Source organism: Pinus tabuliformis, chromosome 8 (assembly GCF_031772625.1).
Source record: "Pinus tabuliformis cultivar Carrire ecotype Pingquan chromosome 8, CPIR1, whole genome shotgun sequence".
NCBI lineage: Eukaryota > Viridiplantae > Streptophyta > Pinopsida > Pinales > Pinaceae > Pinus > Pinus tabuliformis.
In genome coordinates, this window is record NC_142294.1 from 553558980 (window position 1) to 553577762 (window position 18783).

Genomic DNA, 18783 nt, shown 5'->3' on the forward strand with positions numbered 1-18783 from the left:
CAAGCACTCATCCGTTTGGAATTAGGGGTTCTAAACATATCCAAAGAAATTCTTGCCCAATTTCTTTCTTTTACCTTCTACCTTGTTGCAATTGAGTCTTACTATGTACTGTCACATCACCCAACTGTTAGTTATGTAAAAATATCAATTGTTACCTTGTCACGCTAATACCAGGCATGTTTTCCTACAACTTAATGTATCTCAGGGGAGGCTATCTTGGTTGCACAATCAAGCTAGATTAGCAAGATATAACTTCACAACATATCAACTCAAACATAAATAAGGTCATTATGTCCATAACAATAACTAGCTAACATGTTCACATCAGAAACTCATAAACAATTGTCATTCATGCCTAACAATCACATATGCATAGTGAATCTAGATTAGTATGACATAATATCACAATGCATTAACTCATACCTGAATGTCATAACCATGATCATTTGCATAGGTCAATTCAAATTAGCACAAAACATAATAACATCAAGACCTTAATGCAATAACCTTAATCATTAACTAACATATAACAATAAGAAGTTAACATATAACATGCTCATCAACAACATATAACCTAATCGTCAAGCTAACTATCATATAACAAGAACAAGTTAACCTATAACATACTCACCAACGACATACAACATAATCATCAAGTTAACTAACATAAAGTAACAACAAAAATGCATACAACCACAAGTTACTATCATTCACGACTATCCAACACATGTGTATATGACTGCAATAATCAACTAACACTTATCATTTATGTAGCCATAACGTCAATAGAATGAAAAGCATACACATAACCATAATGAATATAACAATCCTTAACCTACATATCTGCATGCCCAACATACAAACCTGTATGATGACATGATCTTGCCTCGAAGTCCATTGTTGCAACTTCACTCCGATAGTCTGCATCTCCTGCTCTATCTCAGTCAACACATTAGAAGCATAACATACCAGTATCATCATGATGACCTAATTGTATACAATGACCTTATGCACAACAACCTTCACCATGAAAATGCATGCAAACAACACATAGACACTAACATGCATAACAATGCATATACAACCATACACTCATGATGACACATCCCACAACAACACCATCAACCTTCACATGGTGACATCATTACAACCATGATCAACACCATGCAAATGCAACAAGCACATGAACTACATGCATAATGAACTCATATGCAACTGACATGAATGCAAGACCAACACATCGACCATCCAGTACGAGGGGTGAACCATGCTCTAATACCACTATGTAACACTCTCCTCCCACATCTACCCAAGTAACCAGGGTAAACATGTGACGATAAGTTACTATGATATGATTTGACCTCCTAAGTCACCTTAAGGAAGTGGAACCGACAAAAAGACATCATACACACCTTCCACATTAGCAACAGAACTCCCAGGAGCCATCCCAACCACTCAGGTAACCAGCCCCTGAGACCAATTGAGTTTTTAGACCATTAAACCCTCAGACGCTCCCTTGATATGGGCATGCATGCATCCAGGAGGCTCTGGACACTCCCACAACATGCATGCGTCTAGGCACTTTTCTGCTCAGTGATGTGCCTATGTCTCTAGGATTTGAGCCACTTTTTTTCGGCCCAGAGCCCAGATCACTGCCCAGAACTCAATGGCACTTTCGGAAATGAATATACACAACATAAAAATGATGCATTTGCAAAAAATCAACAAGGATTAGATTGGACCCCTAGTGGCCATGACAAACATTTCGTCAACACATGTCACAAATATGTAATTTACAGGTTTAAACAATAGATATGAGCATAGGGGTTTCATCCTTATCCGTGAATTGCTAAGAATCATTGTTCCCTTATAGAATTAGCTGCAATTTCATCTATTAGGCCATAGATACATTGTTCATTCATTTATAAATCAAAACATGATGAGAGCCATACATCATCGCTGTCATAGAACATGCTCATAACCAACATATAACCACCATCATAATAATGATAATACAACCATCAAGATCACATAATAACAAGTACACTTACCCATCATTTACAAGAGGAAAGATATCTTATTAACATATGAAAAATGCAACCAGGTCTGGGACTTCCACGTACCACCCGACTGTAGACATGGCTAAGCCAAATCTCTCTTCAACTAGTCACCCCCGTGCCATATTCCAAGCATGAATGTGGGATCTAATAAAACACATCAACAAAAACCATCAAGGGATTCCAGAGGCCAAACCACCTCAACCCATCAAACAACAATTCCACCCCACGGTTGGACATCACTAACCATCACCAGATTGGTCTCTACCCAAGCCTCCCAGGGCTCTGGAGCGTTTGTTCCAACCAAGGCTTCCATGACTAATAACCCAACCCACAACTGTTGCTAGGCTTCTAGAGCATTTGTCCAACCAAGGCTTCCAGGACTATTAATTCAACCCACCAAGGGCTTCCTGAGTATTTGTCCAACCAAGGCTTCTAGTACTAGTAACTCAACCCAAGTTGTTACAGGGCTTCCAGAGCGTTTGTCCAACCAAGGCTTCGAGGAAATAGTAACTCAACCCAAGCTAAAGGAAACGTGAGAACCAACGAGAAAAACAAAGAATTGAACCCACAACACCATGGCTATCCAGGAAATGGAAGGCTAGGCGAATCCACTGTCAATCTACACAATCCTCGATGCTAGTGATAGATCATGACCAAGAAACCACATGCATATACCATGCATGCCAAAACAGGTGAGGGAACATACATGCAACTCGGTACTTGCAAGCAAAGCCCGTTGTAGCTGCTGATCTCGATGTCCTCTTGTGTTTTCCTACCCTTCCTTTGTCTTCTTGCTCCAAGAATCTAAGTATGCCACACTCTCCAAGAGTGCTCCAAGAAAACTCTAAGTGTCCAAGAGTACGAGAGAGAGAGAATAGAATGAGAACTCCAAAACTGAGCTAACAAAAGCTACATTGACCAAGCCTGCCCACTGATCCTCAACAACCTTTTTATTAATGAGGCCTCTATTTTCTTCAATTTCCATTATTTTCCTTCATTTTCGTCCGCACATGCAACTTGTGACCTTTCACCTTCCTTTTCTCTTAATTTCCATTATTTTCATAAATAAAATGCCAATAAACGCCTCATTCCTTTCCAAAGCCTTTGCCATTGCCTTTGCCAATTTCCTCAGCCATAATAACTGAAGTGAACACCTGCTATGATGTTTTTCCCACCATTCAACTTGGAATATGTGTCACATGACCTTGGTCTTATATTTTTTTACATGGATTTTTAACTAGGGTTGTTACATAATCAACTTAGCAATTTTGGTTGGGCCCATATTTTTGGAGTAGCTAATCAATTTGTTGGAAATTCCACATATATTGGTGTTATTTTGTATCTGGTCATGGATTATTTAGGCCCACTGCAATGGTGAGTTCCAAATACTAAGTGTATTTTAGGGGTTTGTCTCTTTTAAAGATTCTCAATAAGACATGGTTATTAATGCATGTTTTTGCTAATATTCTAGACTTAAACTATGTCTTTTAAAATGCAACATGTGCTGATTGAGTGGTGCATCTATATGAATTTTAGTTGTATTATAATATGTTGTAATATTTTGGTTGGATTGTGGTTTAGGGATAGCTCAGGTTTGATTTTTAGGAGATTGACTCAACTTTGCTAGAGAAAAAAAAGTGGAGAGTTTCTACTAAAATAAGGTATTGATAAGATTATATGAAATTAAGTCCTTTAACATTTTGGTATATCTTATTGTTGACATGGTGACTTGTTCTTGTCTAGAGGGTGGCTTAATTAAAGAGAATACTTGTTTATGACTTAAGTTAATGCGAATGTTTTTAGTGAACAAATTTATTTTTGTTGTATACTTGTAGTTTCTACTTAGCTACAAAACATAAAACCACATAACATATATGATCTCATATTTGAATAAATAAACTTGACAAACTAAATGGATATATTTTGTTTTCTCAAAGACAACAATATTGGTGAAGGTTTATTGTTTAAAAACTATGTAATGTAAATGAGAAACTAAGAAAATATTGACTTTTTTTTGGATGTTATTTGAACAAGAGGTGATATGAGATTCAATCCTAGAAATGGCTTTTTTAGTACATGTAAAACTGACAAGTATATTGTATTATATTGTATCAAAATGAAAGAGCTATACTACAAATATAAATGGTAAAGAAAGATTTCATCCTATCACAAAATATCTTATCCTCTTTGCAATTTTAGTTTGTAGTAAAATTAAAAAGAAAAAAACAAATACAAAGAGACAAAAGAAGTAGAACTGAGTTGAATGAATATTTGGTGTTTGATATGAAGTATGTAATATGACAGAAGCTAAGTGGTGTATCATAGGTAATTTTTTTTGTTACACAAATAGTGTTATAATATTGTCTACTAAGCCTTGATGATGAAAAGAGAGTTGACATATAAATAGGTTATTTCTTGTGGTTTATAGAAATTTAATAACCTTAAACTAGGTTGGTTTCCCTAGGGTTGTAAGTCAATATTTGTTTTCCAATTAGTTATGTAAAATGTGGTTTTTAAACCCCCTGCCACTTATACATATCTACCTACCTTCCTATCTCTACCCATGATTTCCTCTTCAATGGAAGACTTTCTTGCCTTTGTCCACCAACTTGTTGCAGTGGGATGGAACTCCATTTTTGAGAGATTATAAAACATTAGTATAATATGTAATTTTAATCAAGGTTTGATTCTTGAACATTAATCAAAATCTCATACATGTACTACTACCCACAACATTACCATTTAAAGTATATATGTAAAATAAGAATATTGGAAGACTCACTAATCATCTATAACCTTGGTAATTTTCCTATTCTCATAACTAAAGGATCAACATTGATGGTTATGTGCACCAAGGCCACTGGATTAAATAGAATATTCCACAACATACGATTTCTTCTTATTTGGTTAGGTTAATAATCTTTGTTCACATTCTACCTTTGAGCAACTAACTAGATGACACATGACTTGTTGATTTTCCCCAACAATGTCAATGAAAAAGTTCATTTACAACATCAAATGTTGATTTTGCACCCATAATTATATCAATAATTAACGCAAGCCCTTTAAGACTTTCCCCATATTTTTATTTCTTTCTTCAATGTGGTTTTTAAGACTTACTATATTAAACATCATATGTTAAATGTGGGTAATATTAAACATGATCTCAATATTTGCAAATCACTTTCAATTAATTTATTTCAGGCATGTGCAAACTCTTCAACAATCTAAACTACATGGAAATATGTCATTGGTAAATGTATGACCATAAACACATCATTGTTAAAAGATAATGAGATTGAACCATTAGAATGAAACTAACGAGTACTTTAAATTGTACATTTCTTAAATGTCAATATTTTTTGATAACTTGATCATGGATACATAGATGTAGATAGAGCAAGTTTTATATTTTCCCTATAAATCATGTTATCAATATTCTACATATTAGAAGAAGATGACTTTAAAATGATGTAGATTTGTTGCTTTATGGCATTAGGATTAGTCAAAGATGCTTGGACTCTATCTTCCATGGAAGAGTTAAGGATATTAAATTATATTTAATTAAAGGAGAATCATCTAACAATTGCATTAACAATTGCATTAGTATTAAATGAATTTTTGGGCGAGCATACATTTTAATGTCAATTCAAACTTGAGATATTAGAACATTGTCTTTGAATGTTTACAAGTGACATTATTATGTTTATAACTTGTGGAGAGGTTAATTTGTCATTCAAGATGGGACAACTCAAAAGACCATTAATTAGAGATATTAGAACATTGTCGTTTAATGTTTACAAGTAACATTATTATGTTTATAACTTGTGGAGAGGTTAATTTGTCATTCAAGATGGGGCAGCTCAAAAGACCATTAATTAGAGTACATGTTTGAGTGAGCAACATTTTCTTTGATGTTTGTGGACTCTAGCCTATTGATCTCATCTCACCCATTTTTTTGCACTCTCCAATGAAGTTGTAGCGGTTACCAATGAAAACACCCCAATCCACACCAATCATCCTTAATTCTCTTTTAATTCAATATTTGTCCCAACATACATCTATTTTATGATTAACATGTTAAATCTTATTTTTTGAGGCACTAGACATAACTACAATCAATGAATAAATATGAATTAATAAGAAACAAATGCAATTGAAAGCTCCAAAGAATAATTCAATTGGTCGAGTTCCCATTGCTAAGTACCTTCCCAATTGGGAAGTCATATGGTCAAATCTCCTCGATGCCCTTAAGATTAGGCCTGACCAGATGACCGAGAAGCGACCAATGGGTAGATCCCTTCGAGTAAATCAACCCATAAATAAATAATTAAAAAAAAAATAACAAATAAAATTGTGAAATAAATCTATTATTACTTTTTCTTAATTATTCACCCATCATCCAAAATAAACGCCTCTTATATTCTTATATTTAAGCATTGTAATAAAAAAAAAAAAATCAACGTTGTCCAACTAACTTTTTAAAAGATTGGCTCTAAACAACTTAACTGTCCTGTAATTAAATATATTCTTATACTCGTTTTTACTATAAATTATAGAAATACCAAAACTGGCATATAAAGTTTTTGTTACACATTTTTCAGTTATACGTCCGCGAAACCCACAACATACGCTACAGAAGTGTATTCCATATTTAGCCATACGTACATTTGGAAAGAAAATACACATTTTTCAGTTATACGTCCGCGAAACCCACAACATACGCTACAGAAGTGTATTCCATATTTAGCCATACGTACATTTGGAAAGAAAATACCTGTTGTATTGAACGGGTGGGCGCACCCCGTCCTCACGTAGTTAGCGGAGCCCTAACACCGTCTGGGCGGATACTTAAAACCCTATGCCCTCTGTCTGAACGAAAAAATTTCCATATTTTCTTTAGATCGAAGCTTCCGAAGGCGCCTGTGCAGATATACTTAGCATCTTCGCCATGACAGCTGCAACCCAGGCCGATCTCTTGGCTGCTCACCTCGAGGAGCAGAAGATTGAGGTAACTGTCCAACCATCTACCCAAAAGATTTCACCATTAAAAAAGCTTCAACAGCTTTAAGTATTATATAGTATGCGGACCTTGCTCTTCTTTGGTGTTGCCAGGGTTTTAGGCTTTGAAATGAAGCGGGTCTAGGTTAAGATTTTGTGGGTTCCATATAGGAATACGCCTTTTATCAGTTATTATGCAGTGTTGACCTCATAAGGCGTTTCTGAGAGTATATTTTTCGGTTGAAATGAAGCGGGTTAAGTAATTGTTAGTGGGTTTTATTTGGCAATCTTTGGTCACTGGTTGCAATCCTCATTCAAGTCACTGTGAACACAGACACTGATTTGCCCTAATAATGCCAGTGGGCTTGTAGCAGGAGACCCATTGTACACTGCTCTGGCTTCCAAAAGATCATGCATATATCAATGTATAAAATTTGCGATGCAAATTGCAACTTTTAACACATGGATTTACAACATAAAGCCGCACCCGATATTTTTATTTCTGGCTATTTTCATATTGAAATAAATAAAACTATTAGCTCGCTTTTACTGCCGTGAGTAGGAAACATTATATTTATAATTTCTCTAATGTTCGTCGCTTGTGAATAACTTGCTTTGAAAATGTTTTTTGTCTTATTTTGACTAATTTCATCTCATCCTCGCATGACAAGCATGTCCTTCACCAATCTGGAAATATTACAATCAGTGTAGCTGGCTAACCACACTGAAATTAGAATCCTTCGGCTATGAAGCCGCGAGTAGGGGTAATCTATGCCCCCTGTTATCCCCTGGAAAAACCCTTGGACAGAGTGTAATCGAAGATGTCTGGATAACCGCTAGGGGGTGTGTCTTGTCTCTTAATTACAGTCCTGCCCCTTTTCTAGTCTGTTTCTTGCTAACGTGGGTCCCTGAATGGTATGTAGCTGGAATTTTTAATGCTTAGAAGGAAGTCCCTCAAACCTGCAATATATTTTGCTGTTTTAAATTTATTCAGATCTCTAACTAGTTTCCTTAAAACCAGCAAACTCAAAGTACGGATTGTGATATAGATGTTCAAGTCAGCTCAGAATACAATAAATCCACTATAGTCTTCCTCGGTTTCTGCAAGAATCAACACAGAGCAACAAGCTTTTGTGCGTTGAAATTTACAAAATTTAGCTTTAAAATCAAGTAATAATTAATAAAGTTGAATTTTCGAGGTACAGATCATCTTATAAAATCGGATGCACTGCATTGGGAAATGAAGTCAAGAAATGAGAACCCAATAAGGTCATTTTTTAAAGTATTATAGCATTAAGTAACACATTTGATTCCAACCTAGAAATAATGAGCACGATTGAAGAATACATTTTCATACAAACAAATATAAGTTCACCTCCAAAAGATTCAATTTTACAATGTCTAGTTCACAGCAAAAAATTACAAAATTGATTTGAGAAAACCAAAAGAGGTGTAAACATGCTCTTGTGCAATTAGATGCAGTCACTGTTGGAGACCTCTATTGTGCAATAGCTGTTTAGATATTTGGAATATTAGGTTCATGTGTTATCTTAAATCCAGAAAGTAAGTGTTGTGGAAGGTGAATATTGAAATGAGAAAGAAGATTGAATGCAGATATCAAAGCTCGAAAATGATGGAACTCCTCTCTAATCTTTGAAATTAAATTAAATGGATCTCTATCTCATGAGGGATGCACCCTCCATGCTATGGAATACAAAAGGAAAGACAGGAGAATAACCTTTTGAACTAACATTGCAACTGTTGTATGAATATCCTATGATTAGGGTGCAATATTCAATTGAAGAAGATGGAGTCTACCTGAAATAAACTGGTGGAATTTGCCTAAACATAGTGCTTAAGTGGTATGATATAAGTCTCCCTTGAATAAATGCATGAAGGATGGATAAGGTAACTTAGACTAAACCTTAGATGGAGTACCCTCTTTTGCCATGAACAACATTGAACTGAACTAAACCGAATGAGGTAACACTGAATTGAACCAAACTTTCCAGAATATCAATCTTCCCAGGAGTTCTAAGGAGGTCTAAATGTTAAAGCTCTGATACCAATTGATATGGAGCACATATAAAAAATGCAAGACGATACTCCCACACAAGAAAGCACAAGAGAGTAAGTATGCGAGTATGAGAGAAATTTGCTGGAACTGTAAAGTCATTTGCTGGAACTGTGCACTCATTTTTATTACTACCAATAGAATACAAAATTAAGGGGAGAGTGAGGAAAGGAGTGAGGAAAGTTGACCAAGTCCCCAATATAATACAATAAAGTGGATGAGTGATTATTTTAGACAGTAACCCAAAAGAGATAAAGTATAAAATCTACTACAGTATGAAATACAAATATAATAGTATAATACATATTCATACATGTTTACTAGACCAAGTCTCATCAATAATAACCAACATTAATTAAGTCTTAAATACAAATATAATACATTCATACATTTTTACTGGGCCAAGTCTCATCAGCAAAATTAATTAAGTTTTAATTCTATCAACCATAAAGTATTAAGTCTTGGGTTGATTGACCTTCATAGGGGCACCAACATTCGTTGGTTGACATTGAATTTAAGTCTAGCCGACTTTGAATTGACAACATCAATACCTGGCATTAATTGTTGACATTGATTTGAACTTTGGACAAATTTGACATTGGACCAATATCACTTCCACAACATTGATAGCGGATCTTGATTGCTAATTCAACTCGATTGTTTGATATGGCTAGTTGGACCATCATAGACAGCTGATGTCAGTTCACTAATCCCTTATCTCTGGATTTATATGTAGACATAGGGAAGAGTACACATGCCAGTGGTTCTTGCAAAGTACTTGCCTCTCGAAGCCCTTTACAAAACTTGGCATACAAAGCACTCCTGCTCTTAACTCCATTATATGTTGTATTACACTTAATTGTATTTTGTAGGGTAGCACCATACACAATTTTTTTGGTATTGTTAATCAAACTATCAGTGATTGATTGAAGTTTTTTGAGTGTTAATCAAACTATCTGTCGATTTATATGTACACATACGAAGTTATACACACACCAGCGGTTCTTGCACGAGACTTGCCTCGTGAAGTCCTTTACAGAAATTAAAATATAAAACACTTATGCTCTTAAATCCATTTTATATTGTACTACACACCTTGTGTTGTGTAGGGCATGATCCTAGATTCCTAGCACAGTAATATAGGTGTAAGTTCATAAGTTATAACTTTATATCATTTTTTTACTTCTTTAGGTGATTAATTACCCCGAACCACCTATTAACTTTGATTTACTTAGCTGATTTCCAAGGCTTGAAAATTTTCTATTAAGTCATTTAGTGTACAACATTGAGTGGCCAACCAGGTAAGGCACTTACCAGCTTGAAAATAATGTGATAATGAGTAGGCAAAGCTATTTACTAGTGCATGCTTCTTTGGGTATTCATAAATCCATCTTTACAAAAGTTAAATTACTATGTTTCAATCCAAGAATTCCAATATTCAGAACTTTTATGTGCAAGAGTATGGTGTACAGGGTTCTATTTTACATATACTTAGAAAGCTAAAAATCTGTTTCAGTGTGCTTGAAGTTGAAAACATCTAACTCTATATTCTCTATGTGATGTCTGAGACTCTGATGGGTCTGTTTCCAGTGTCCACCACCAAACAGCTTGGAATGTTGGTCCCACTTTGACCTTTATTGCTAAAATTTAAGTTAGATCAAAATAAATATAAAATAAAGGTAAATATCATTAAGTTTGAGAACGGAGGTCCATTGGTCGATCATGACAGGGGAGGTCGGTTGGTGTGACAAGGGGATTTGACTTGTTCCTGTAGGAACATTTATGTTCCCTTAACGACGATGACAGGGTATGTGTCTTAGCTTGACGTGATTTGAGCAGTGGATACAGGACCATGCTTTTGAGTTGTCCAGAGGAAAAGTAGCTGAGGTTTTGAAGGAAAGGTTTTATTGAATGGGAATAATGCACAGTTGTGAGAGCTTAAATGGCCGTTTGAAGCCTATTCAACTTCGCAAACGCCAATACATTTCAAGTTTCAAGTGTTCCAAGTTTGTGTATGAATTCCTAGGTCTGTTTTTAGAGTCAACACACTGCCAGAGAACTAATTTTGAGAGCTTATAATGTAACCTTTCACATCCATGAACTCAGAATAATTGAAGGCGTAACCCCAAGGTTTACAGGCTCGGATGGTCCTTGAATGATTTTTAACAAAACAGGATCACATTTATGTGATTTACATAAAAGTTCTACTGATTTTTTGTTTTTGAATATTTTGCAAGTCTTCTATGGAGTCCTGATTTAGTTGGGTGAGCTCTAAATGTAATTTTAAACAAACTTAAATTCCATTCCAATGAGGAATGTCTATTTTTCTGAATGTTACCAAGATTGTCATCTAATATCAAATCTTTTAACTCTGGTTAAAAGCCATTAAGATTTCCAGATTAAGGTCAATACTATATATAACCATTATGAAATGGCACACTAAAGAATTATAATTATAGGCATGAAATTTTAGAGTCAAGGTAACATTAAAGAAAAATATTTGAAGGCATAACTGCCTTAAGACGACAGGGTCAAGGGCTGTTGCATGGTCATGCACAACGCTGCCTCAAGGGCATATAGACATTACAAATTTTTATCAAAATACTTTGAACAAGTGACCATATACCTGGCATAAAATACATGAAAACATTAGACAATTGACTCATGGGAGGGTCTTCTAAGACTAGTTGTGAGCCAGATCCAAGTGATTCATAAAATTCCTGCCGAACATGCAATTACATAGTCATTACTACATTCCCTTTTGACAAGTTTGTTATATGAGAAATAACTCCTTTCCACTCACTTTCTTGTTAAATACAAGTGTAAAATAATAAAAAAGTTTTTAGAGAAGAACCAGGAAAAAAGATTGCTCTGTGCAAGTTAGCTCTGGAGATGCTATTTCTAAGCAATCTAGACTACATATTTTCCTCCCAGCCTTTTCCATGATAATCTTCTTACCCTGAAATGTTAAAATTGGCAACTAGGGCCAAATTCCACTTTGGATAGCTCATTTGATGGAGATGATTATTGCGTTGAATTTCTCTTTTTGAGAGGACCAAAATCGACTTAAAGATCGTCAAATTTGGATAAGTAAAAATGTGTTTTTGAATTTATGCCTTCACATGTGCAAATTGTCAAGGTCGGTCACATCATCATGTAGGCTCATGAAGCCCAAGAGACATCACTTTACCCTCAATGATTTGTATATAAAAAAGAGAGACTTCCAACCTCATTTGGTACTTCACTCTCATACGACCATCTCTCTCCTTATCTGGTTGGTTCGTACAACTTATTGGGCATATCTTTTCCTCACACGTGTGGCAGAAAAAGGACAATTGCAGGAAAAATTACAGGGCCAAAATTTCTCAGTTCGTTGCAGGTTTGACCAATGTTGACCAGGAGTCTTTTGACCACATTTGACTGCGGTTTTCATGCCAGAATATTGTTTTTAGAAGGCCACATTGATTGGCACAGGAACTGAGGTATTTTGGGCACATTTACTGAGGTTGACTGTAGGGCTGACTGCAGAGTTGACCACTGAATTGACCACAAACTTCAAGTGCAGAATTTGACCAAGTTTGACCGCTGATTTAGTGACTGTTTTGGGCTGTCTTTGACCACTTTAGAAGGTCGAGTTTGACTACCTTTGACTGAGCTCCAAAGAGGACTGTTTGCTGCTGTGTTGACCATTGTTGACTTTCTTGTTAGGGCTAAATTTGACTGTTGTTGTCTATTGCAGAAAATTACAGATTTGACAAGGCTGCTTTGATCATCATTTGGCAAGTCAATTTTGACTTTATTGTACTCTCTCTCTTCTGAACATTTGATATAATAATAAAAAAAGGGTTTTCCCCATCTTGGGGTTTTCTTGGCATCCGCCAAAATTGCTGTCCTCTTGTCTTGGCTTGTCTTCTGCATTTATGTTTGATGTTCTATCCTATGATAATGGTTAATGTGATTGCTAATGGATTAATGGAATTAATAATGGGCTAATGGATTAATGAAGTAACTGACCTAAGCAAAGAACATGTTAACTAAAAAATTAACATGGTATCAAAGCTCAGGTGAGGACAAGCCCAAGTAAGAGAGAAAGCAATCATTAAGGCTTCATCACATTAAAGGACAAAGGCAACCCTAGACCAATCTCCTTGTGGCAGAAAGTCAAATTCTGGGCGTGATTTTAAGCCATAGTCTCTATGTTGAAAACCTAATCAAGAAAAGCAAAGAAAGGTGAGGGGCATATAAACCTAAGTTACCAGGATTCAGATATGGATACGGATACGGATCCGGATCCGGATTTGCTAGTAATTTGAAAATCTAAGGTCCGGATACGGCAAGGATACGTCACGTACAATATATATATATATATATATATATATATATATATATATATATAAATTTTTAAAAAACACCTTAAAGCTAAAAAATCAAATACTCCATGAAACCATCAAACATTTTTAGAACATTGAATGATAAAATCATAAATATGAAGATTAAAACATTGAAATGGTGCATTGTCCCTCATACAAAGTAACAAAAAGGATCATGATTCATAATATCATGAATGATAATAGTAAATACATTTACATATCCTCAAATGGATCTATATCTTCTGTGTATTGCAACTCTACATCATGAATAGATGATGGGGGTCCTGGAATGTTGGAAGTTGCATCAGTAGGATGGACTGGTGGTGGAACAATATCCTCAAGTAGGTTGAGGTTATTGTCAGGTTCAAGTCAGAGATCTCAGGCTCCACATCCCACATCCTGCTCGGACCCTTTTTATACTTTGGTTCAACATGTGATAGAAGACGGAGGTTGGAATGAACATAAACAAGGTCCTCAGCCTTTGTTGCTCCCAACCTGTTTCGCTTCACTGAATGGATGAAGCCATATGTACTCCAATTCCTCTCAGCTGATGAGGAACTAGCAACCTGTGATAACAACCTAGTGGCTAGAGTAGAGAGATGAATGCTATCCCCACCATGGAAGCCCCACCAAGTAATAGGATCAAGATGTCTTTGATCATCCATAGCTACTGGATCTGAAAAGCTACCAGTCGACTGTACAAACCCTCCAAATTCTTGCCGGACTTCCATTGCAACTCCCATATCTCTATAAATTTTCTTCAAGGTTGTCTTGTATCCTTGTACCACTTCAGAATTTTTGTTTGGTGCTGTTCTACCAGGTAAAGACAGAATTTTAGAATGATAGTATTTAGGATGCAATGCATATGCCAGAAGGTGTAATGGCGTGGTCATTTTGTTCCACCTTTCTCTAACTATGTCCTTCACTAAATAATAGAATGTTTCATGAGGGTCATTTTCACTTGCCTTGATAATTTCCCTTATCCTCTCCAACATACTATCAATGTTTTCATAAACTTCCCCCAAACCAGGTGTATCTGTATCAAATGCCCTGCTCAAGGTCAAGATTGGTTCAGTGAACCGTAGAAGATATTGAACCTTGTCCCACCATGCATCATCAAGAATGATTGACTTGATTTTTTGCCCTTTATCAGAAGTGTAAGTCCTCCATGATTCCCAAAGAGGGTCAATGACCATTGCTTGTAGTGCTTGTCTCACCTCCACAAGTCTCTTTATGACAAGAGTGTGGGAGGCAAAATGAGTTTCAGCAACTTACAAGTTTCAAAAGGCCAAATCTCAAATGAGAAACCATATATAAATTTGTAATTAAAAATAAGAATTTCTAATACAAATAGTATTGATTAAAAAAATTACCTTTAGTAGCTCCAACTTTGCAAAACCCCGATAAATGGCTTGGGACAATGAATGATTTGTTATGAACATTTGGATTTCTTTTGATGCTACATATATTTCATTAATCCATTCAATCTCACCAATCTTGGCAAGCCTAAGGTTCAATGAATGGACTGCACATGGAGTCCAAAAGATGTGATCATATTGACCCTCCACAATCAAACCTGCAGCTTTACAAACTTGTGCATTGTCCGTAATGACTTGGACAACATTATGTGGCCCCACACTTTCTATTGCATCAATAAGAATTGTGGATATGAAAGATGCATCTTTCTCTATTCCACTGCAATCAATAGCCTTCAAAAACATTGCCCCTTGGGGGCATACTGCAATAACATTAATTAATGGGCGGTTTTTTTGGTCTCTCCATCCATCAGAAATGATGGACACCCCTGTTTCTGCCCATGTATCCCAGATTGCCTGTAGCTGTCTATCCACGGATTGTCTCTTTGATGCCAACAAGGTAGTGCGGACCTTTTCATATCCAGGGCTTTTGTATTCTTTTGGCGCTTCATTAACCGCCTTAATCATTTGTTGCCAGTAAGGGGAACGCACCAAATTGAATGCTAGCCCATTTGCATAGATGCAACGAGCTACATGTTCATCAGCTATGTCTCTACCTTGATTATTGAAACACGCTTCAAGAGGGCCTAGAGTGGCCCTTTTATTAGATGTAGCAGCAGGCCTAGATGGCAATGGAGGCATAGTTGTAGAACTTTGCATAGGGTGTTTTCCCTTAGCAAGTTTCCTATCAGCAACTTCTTGCAAAGATGCATAGAATTTTATTTTTCCAGAACTCAAACCTTGGCCAGGTTTGCCATTTGCATTTTTGGCCCGCTGCATACTTGCACCCCTGTGTTAGTTTGATCGGTGAGATGGGCCTTCACTCTAGTATATGAGCCCATTTTTATATCTTGGCATTCATTGCACTTCCATTTAAATGAACCACGTCCGGGATTTTTTCCAATAATCTCCACATATTGCCATAGAGGAGATTTTGGGTCTGTTTTGATGAGATAGGGGAAATCATCAAAACAGACCCAAAATCTCCTCTATGGCAATATGTGGAGATTATTGGAAAAAATCCCAGACGTGGTTCATTTAAACGGAAGTGCAATGAATGCCAAGATGTAAAAAATGGCTCATATACTAGAGTGAAGGCCCATCTCACCAGTCAAACTAACACAAGGGTGCAAGTATGCATCGGGCCAAAAGATGCAAATGGCAAACCTGGCCAAGGTTTGAGTCCTGGAAAAATGAAATTCTATGCATCTTTGCAAGAAGTTGTTGATAGGAAACTTGCTAAGGGAAAACACCCTGTGAAAAGTTCTACAACTAGGCCTCCATTGCCATCTAGGCCTGCTGCTACATCTAATAAAAGGGCCACTCTAGGCCCTCTTGAAGCGTGTTTCAATAATCAAGGTAGAGACATAGCTGATGAACATGTAGCTCGTTGCATCTATGCAAATGGGCTAGCATTCAATTTGGTGCATTCCCCTTACTGGCAACAAATGATTAGGGCGGTTAATGAAGCGCCAAAAGGATACAAAAGCCCTGGATATGAAAAGGTCCACACTACCTTGTTGGCATCAGAGAGACAATATGTGGATAGACATCTACAGGCAATCCGGGATACATGGGCAGAAACAGGGGTGTCCATCATTTCTGATGGATGGAGAGACCAAAAAAACCGCCCATTAATTAATGTTGTTGCAGTATGTCCCCAAGGGGCAATGTTTTTGAAGGCTGTTGATTGCAGTGGAATAGAGAAAGATGCATATTTCATATCCACAATTCTTATTGATGCAATAGAAAGTGTGGGGCCACATAATGTTGCCTAAGTCATTACGGACAACGCACAGGTTTGTAATGCTACAGGTTCGATTGTGGAGGGTCGATATGATCACATCTTTTGGACTCCATGTGCAGTCCATTCATTGAACCTTAGGCTTGCCAAGATTGGTGAGATTGAATGGATTAATGAAATATATGTAGCATCAAAAGAAATCGAAATGTTCATAACGAATCATTCAATGTCCCAAGCCATTTATCGGGGTTTTGCAAAGTTGGAGCTACTTAAGGTAATTTTTTTAATCAATACTATTTGTATTAGAAATTCTTATTTTTAATTACAAATTTATATATGGTTTCTCATTTGAGATTTGGCCTTTTGAAACTTGTAGGTTGCTGAAACTCATTTTGCCTCCCACACTTGTCATAAAGAGATTGTGGAGGTGAGACAAGCACTACAAGCAATGGTCATTGACCCTCTTTGGGAATCATGGAGGACTTCCACTTCTGATAAAGGGCAAAAAATCAAGTCCATCATTCTTGATGATGCATGGTGGGACAACGTTCAATATTTTCTACGGTTCACTGAACCAATCTTGACCTTGATCAGGGCATTTGATACAGATACACCTTGCTTGGGGGAAGTTTATGAAAACATTGATAGTATGTTGGAGAGGATAAGGGAAATTATCAGGGCAAGTGAAAATGACCCTCATGAAACATTCTATTATTTTAGTGAAGGACATAGTTACAGAAAGGTGGAACAAAATGACCACGCCATTACACCTTCTGGCATATGCATTGCACCCTAAATACTATCATTCTAAAATTTTGTCTTTACTTGGTAGAACAACACCAAACAAAGATTCTGAAGTGGTACAAGGATACAAGACAACCTTGAAGAAAATTTATAGAGATATGGGAGTTGCAATGGAAGTCCACCAAGAATTTGGAGGGTTTGTACAGTCGACTGGTAGCTTTTTAGATCCAGTAGCGCTATGGATGGGCGAGGACATCTTGATCCTATTACTTGGTGGGGCTTCCATGGTGGGGATAGCATTCATCTCTCTACTCTAGCCACTAGGTTGTTATCATAGGTTGCTAGTTCCTCATCAGTTGAGAGGAATCAGAGTACATATGGCTTCATCCATTCAGTGAAGTGAAACAGGTTGGGAGCGACAAAGGCTGAGGACCTTGTTTATGTTCATTCCAACCTTCGTCTTCTATCACATGTTGAACCAGAATATAAAAAGGGTTCGAGCAGGATGTGGGATGTGGAACCTGAGATCTCTGACTTGAACCTGACACTGAATGCCATGACTCACCTCAACCTGCTTGAGGATATTGTTCCACCACCAGTCCAGCCTACTGATGCAACTTCCTACATTCCAGGACCCCCATCATCTATTCATGATGTAGAGTTGCAATACACAGAAGATATAGATCCATTTGAGGATATGTAAATGTATTTACTATTATCATTCATGATATTATGAATCATGATCCTTTTTGTTACTTTGTATGAGGGATGATGCACCATTTCAATGTTTTAATCTTCATATTTATGATTTTATCATTCAATGTTCTAAAAATGTTTGATGGTTTCATGGAGTATTTGATTTTTTAGCTTTAAGGTGTTTTTTAAAATTTTATATATATATATATTGTACGTGACGTATCCTTGTCGTATCCGGATCTTAGATTTTCAAATAACTAGCGGATCTGGATCCGTATCCGTATCTGTATCCGAATCTTGGTAACTTAGGGCATTCATACTTGGCTCAATATCAACACATTAGGACCATGGACAATGTTAAGCATGAATCCTCATCACAAGGAGGCAAGTTATCAAAAGAAACTTCAGGCACTCCTATTGACAGATACACGTCTCATCTCTCAAGGTATGACAGGCATTAAAGTTGAAGGTCGATTTATATTGCAAAATCATATTAAGGTTTGTGGCATAGAAACTCTGTATGAGATTGAGGCTAATTTTTGATTAAAGTATATCCTCTCAATCAAGTGTGAAAAGACCTTGAGGGCTCTTCAAAAGAATTGTGGATCATCTCAAGCTT

At 36.5% G+C, this 18783-nt stretch overlaps 1 protein-coding gene across 1 annotated transcript in view; it reads left to right on the forward strand.

Annotated features, from left to right (window-relative positions):
• Window positions 1–6879: 6879 nt before the first annotated feature.
• Window positions 6880–18783, forward strand: part of LOC149236659 (nascent polypeptide-associated complex subunit alpha-like protein 1) — a 30085-nt gene continuing 18181 nt past the window's right edge. The window contains exon 1 of the mRNA XM_089372447.1: window positions 6880–7071. Coding sequence (XP_089228573.1) covers window positions 7012–7071 — 60 coding nt within the window. The 5' untranslated portion in view covers window positions 6880–7011. The remainder of the gene's footprint in view (window positions 7072–18783) is intronic.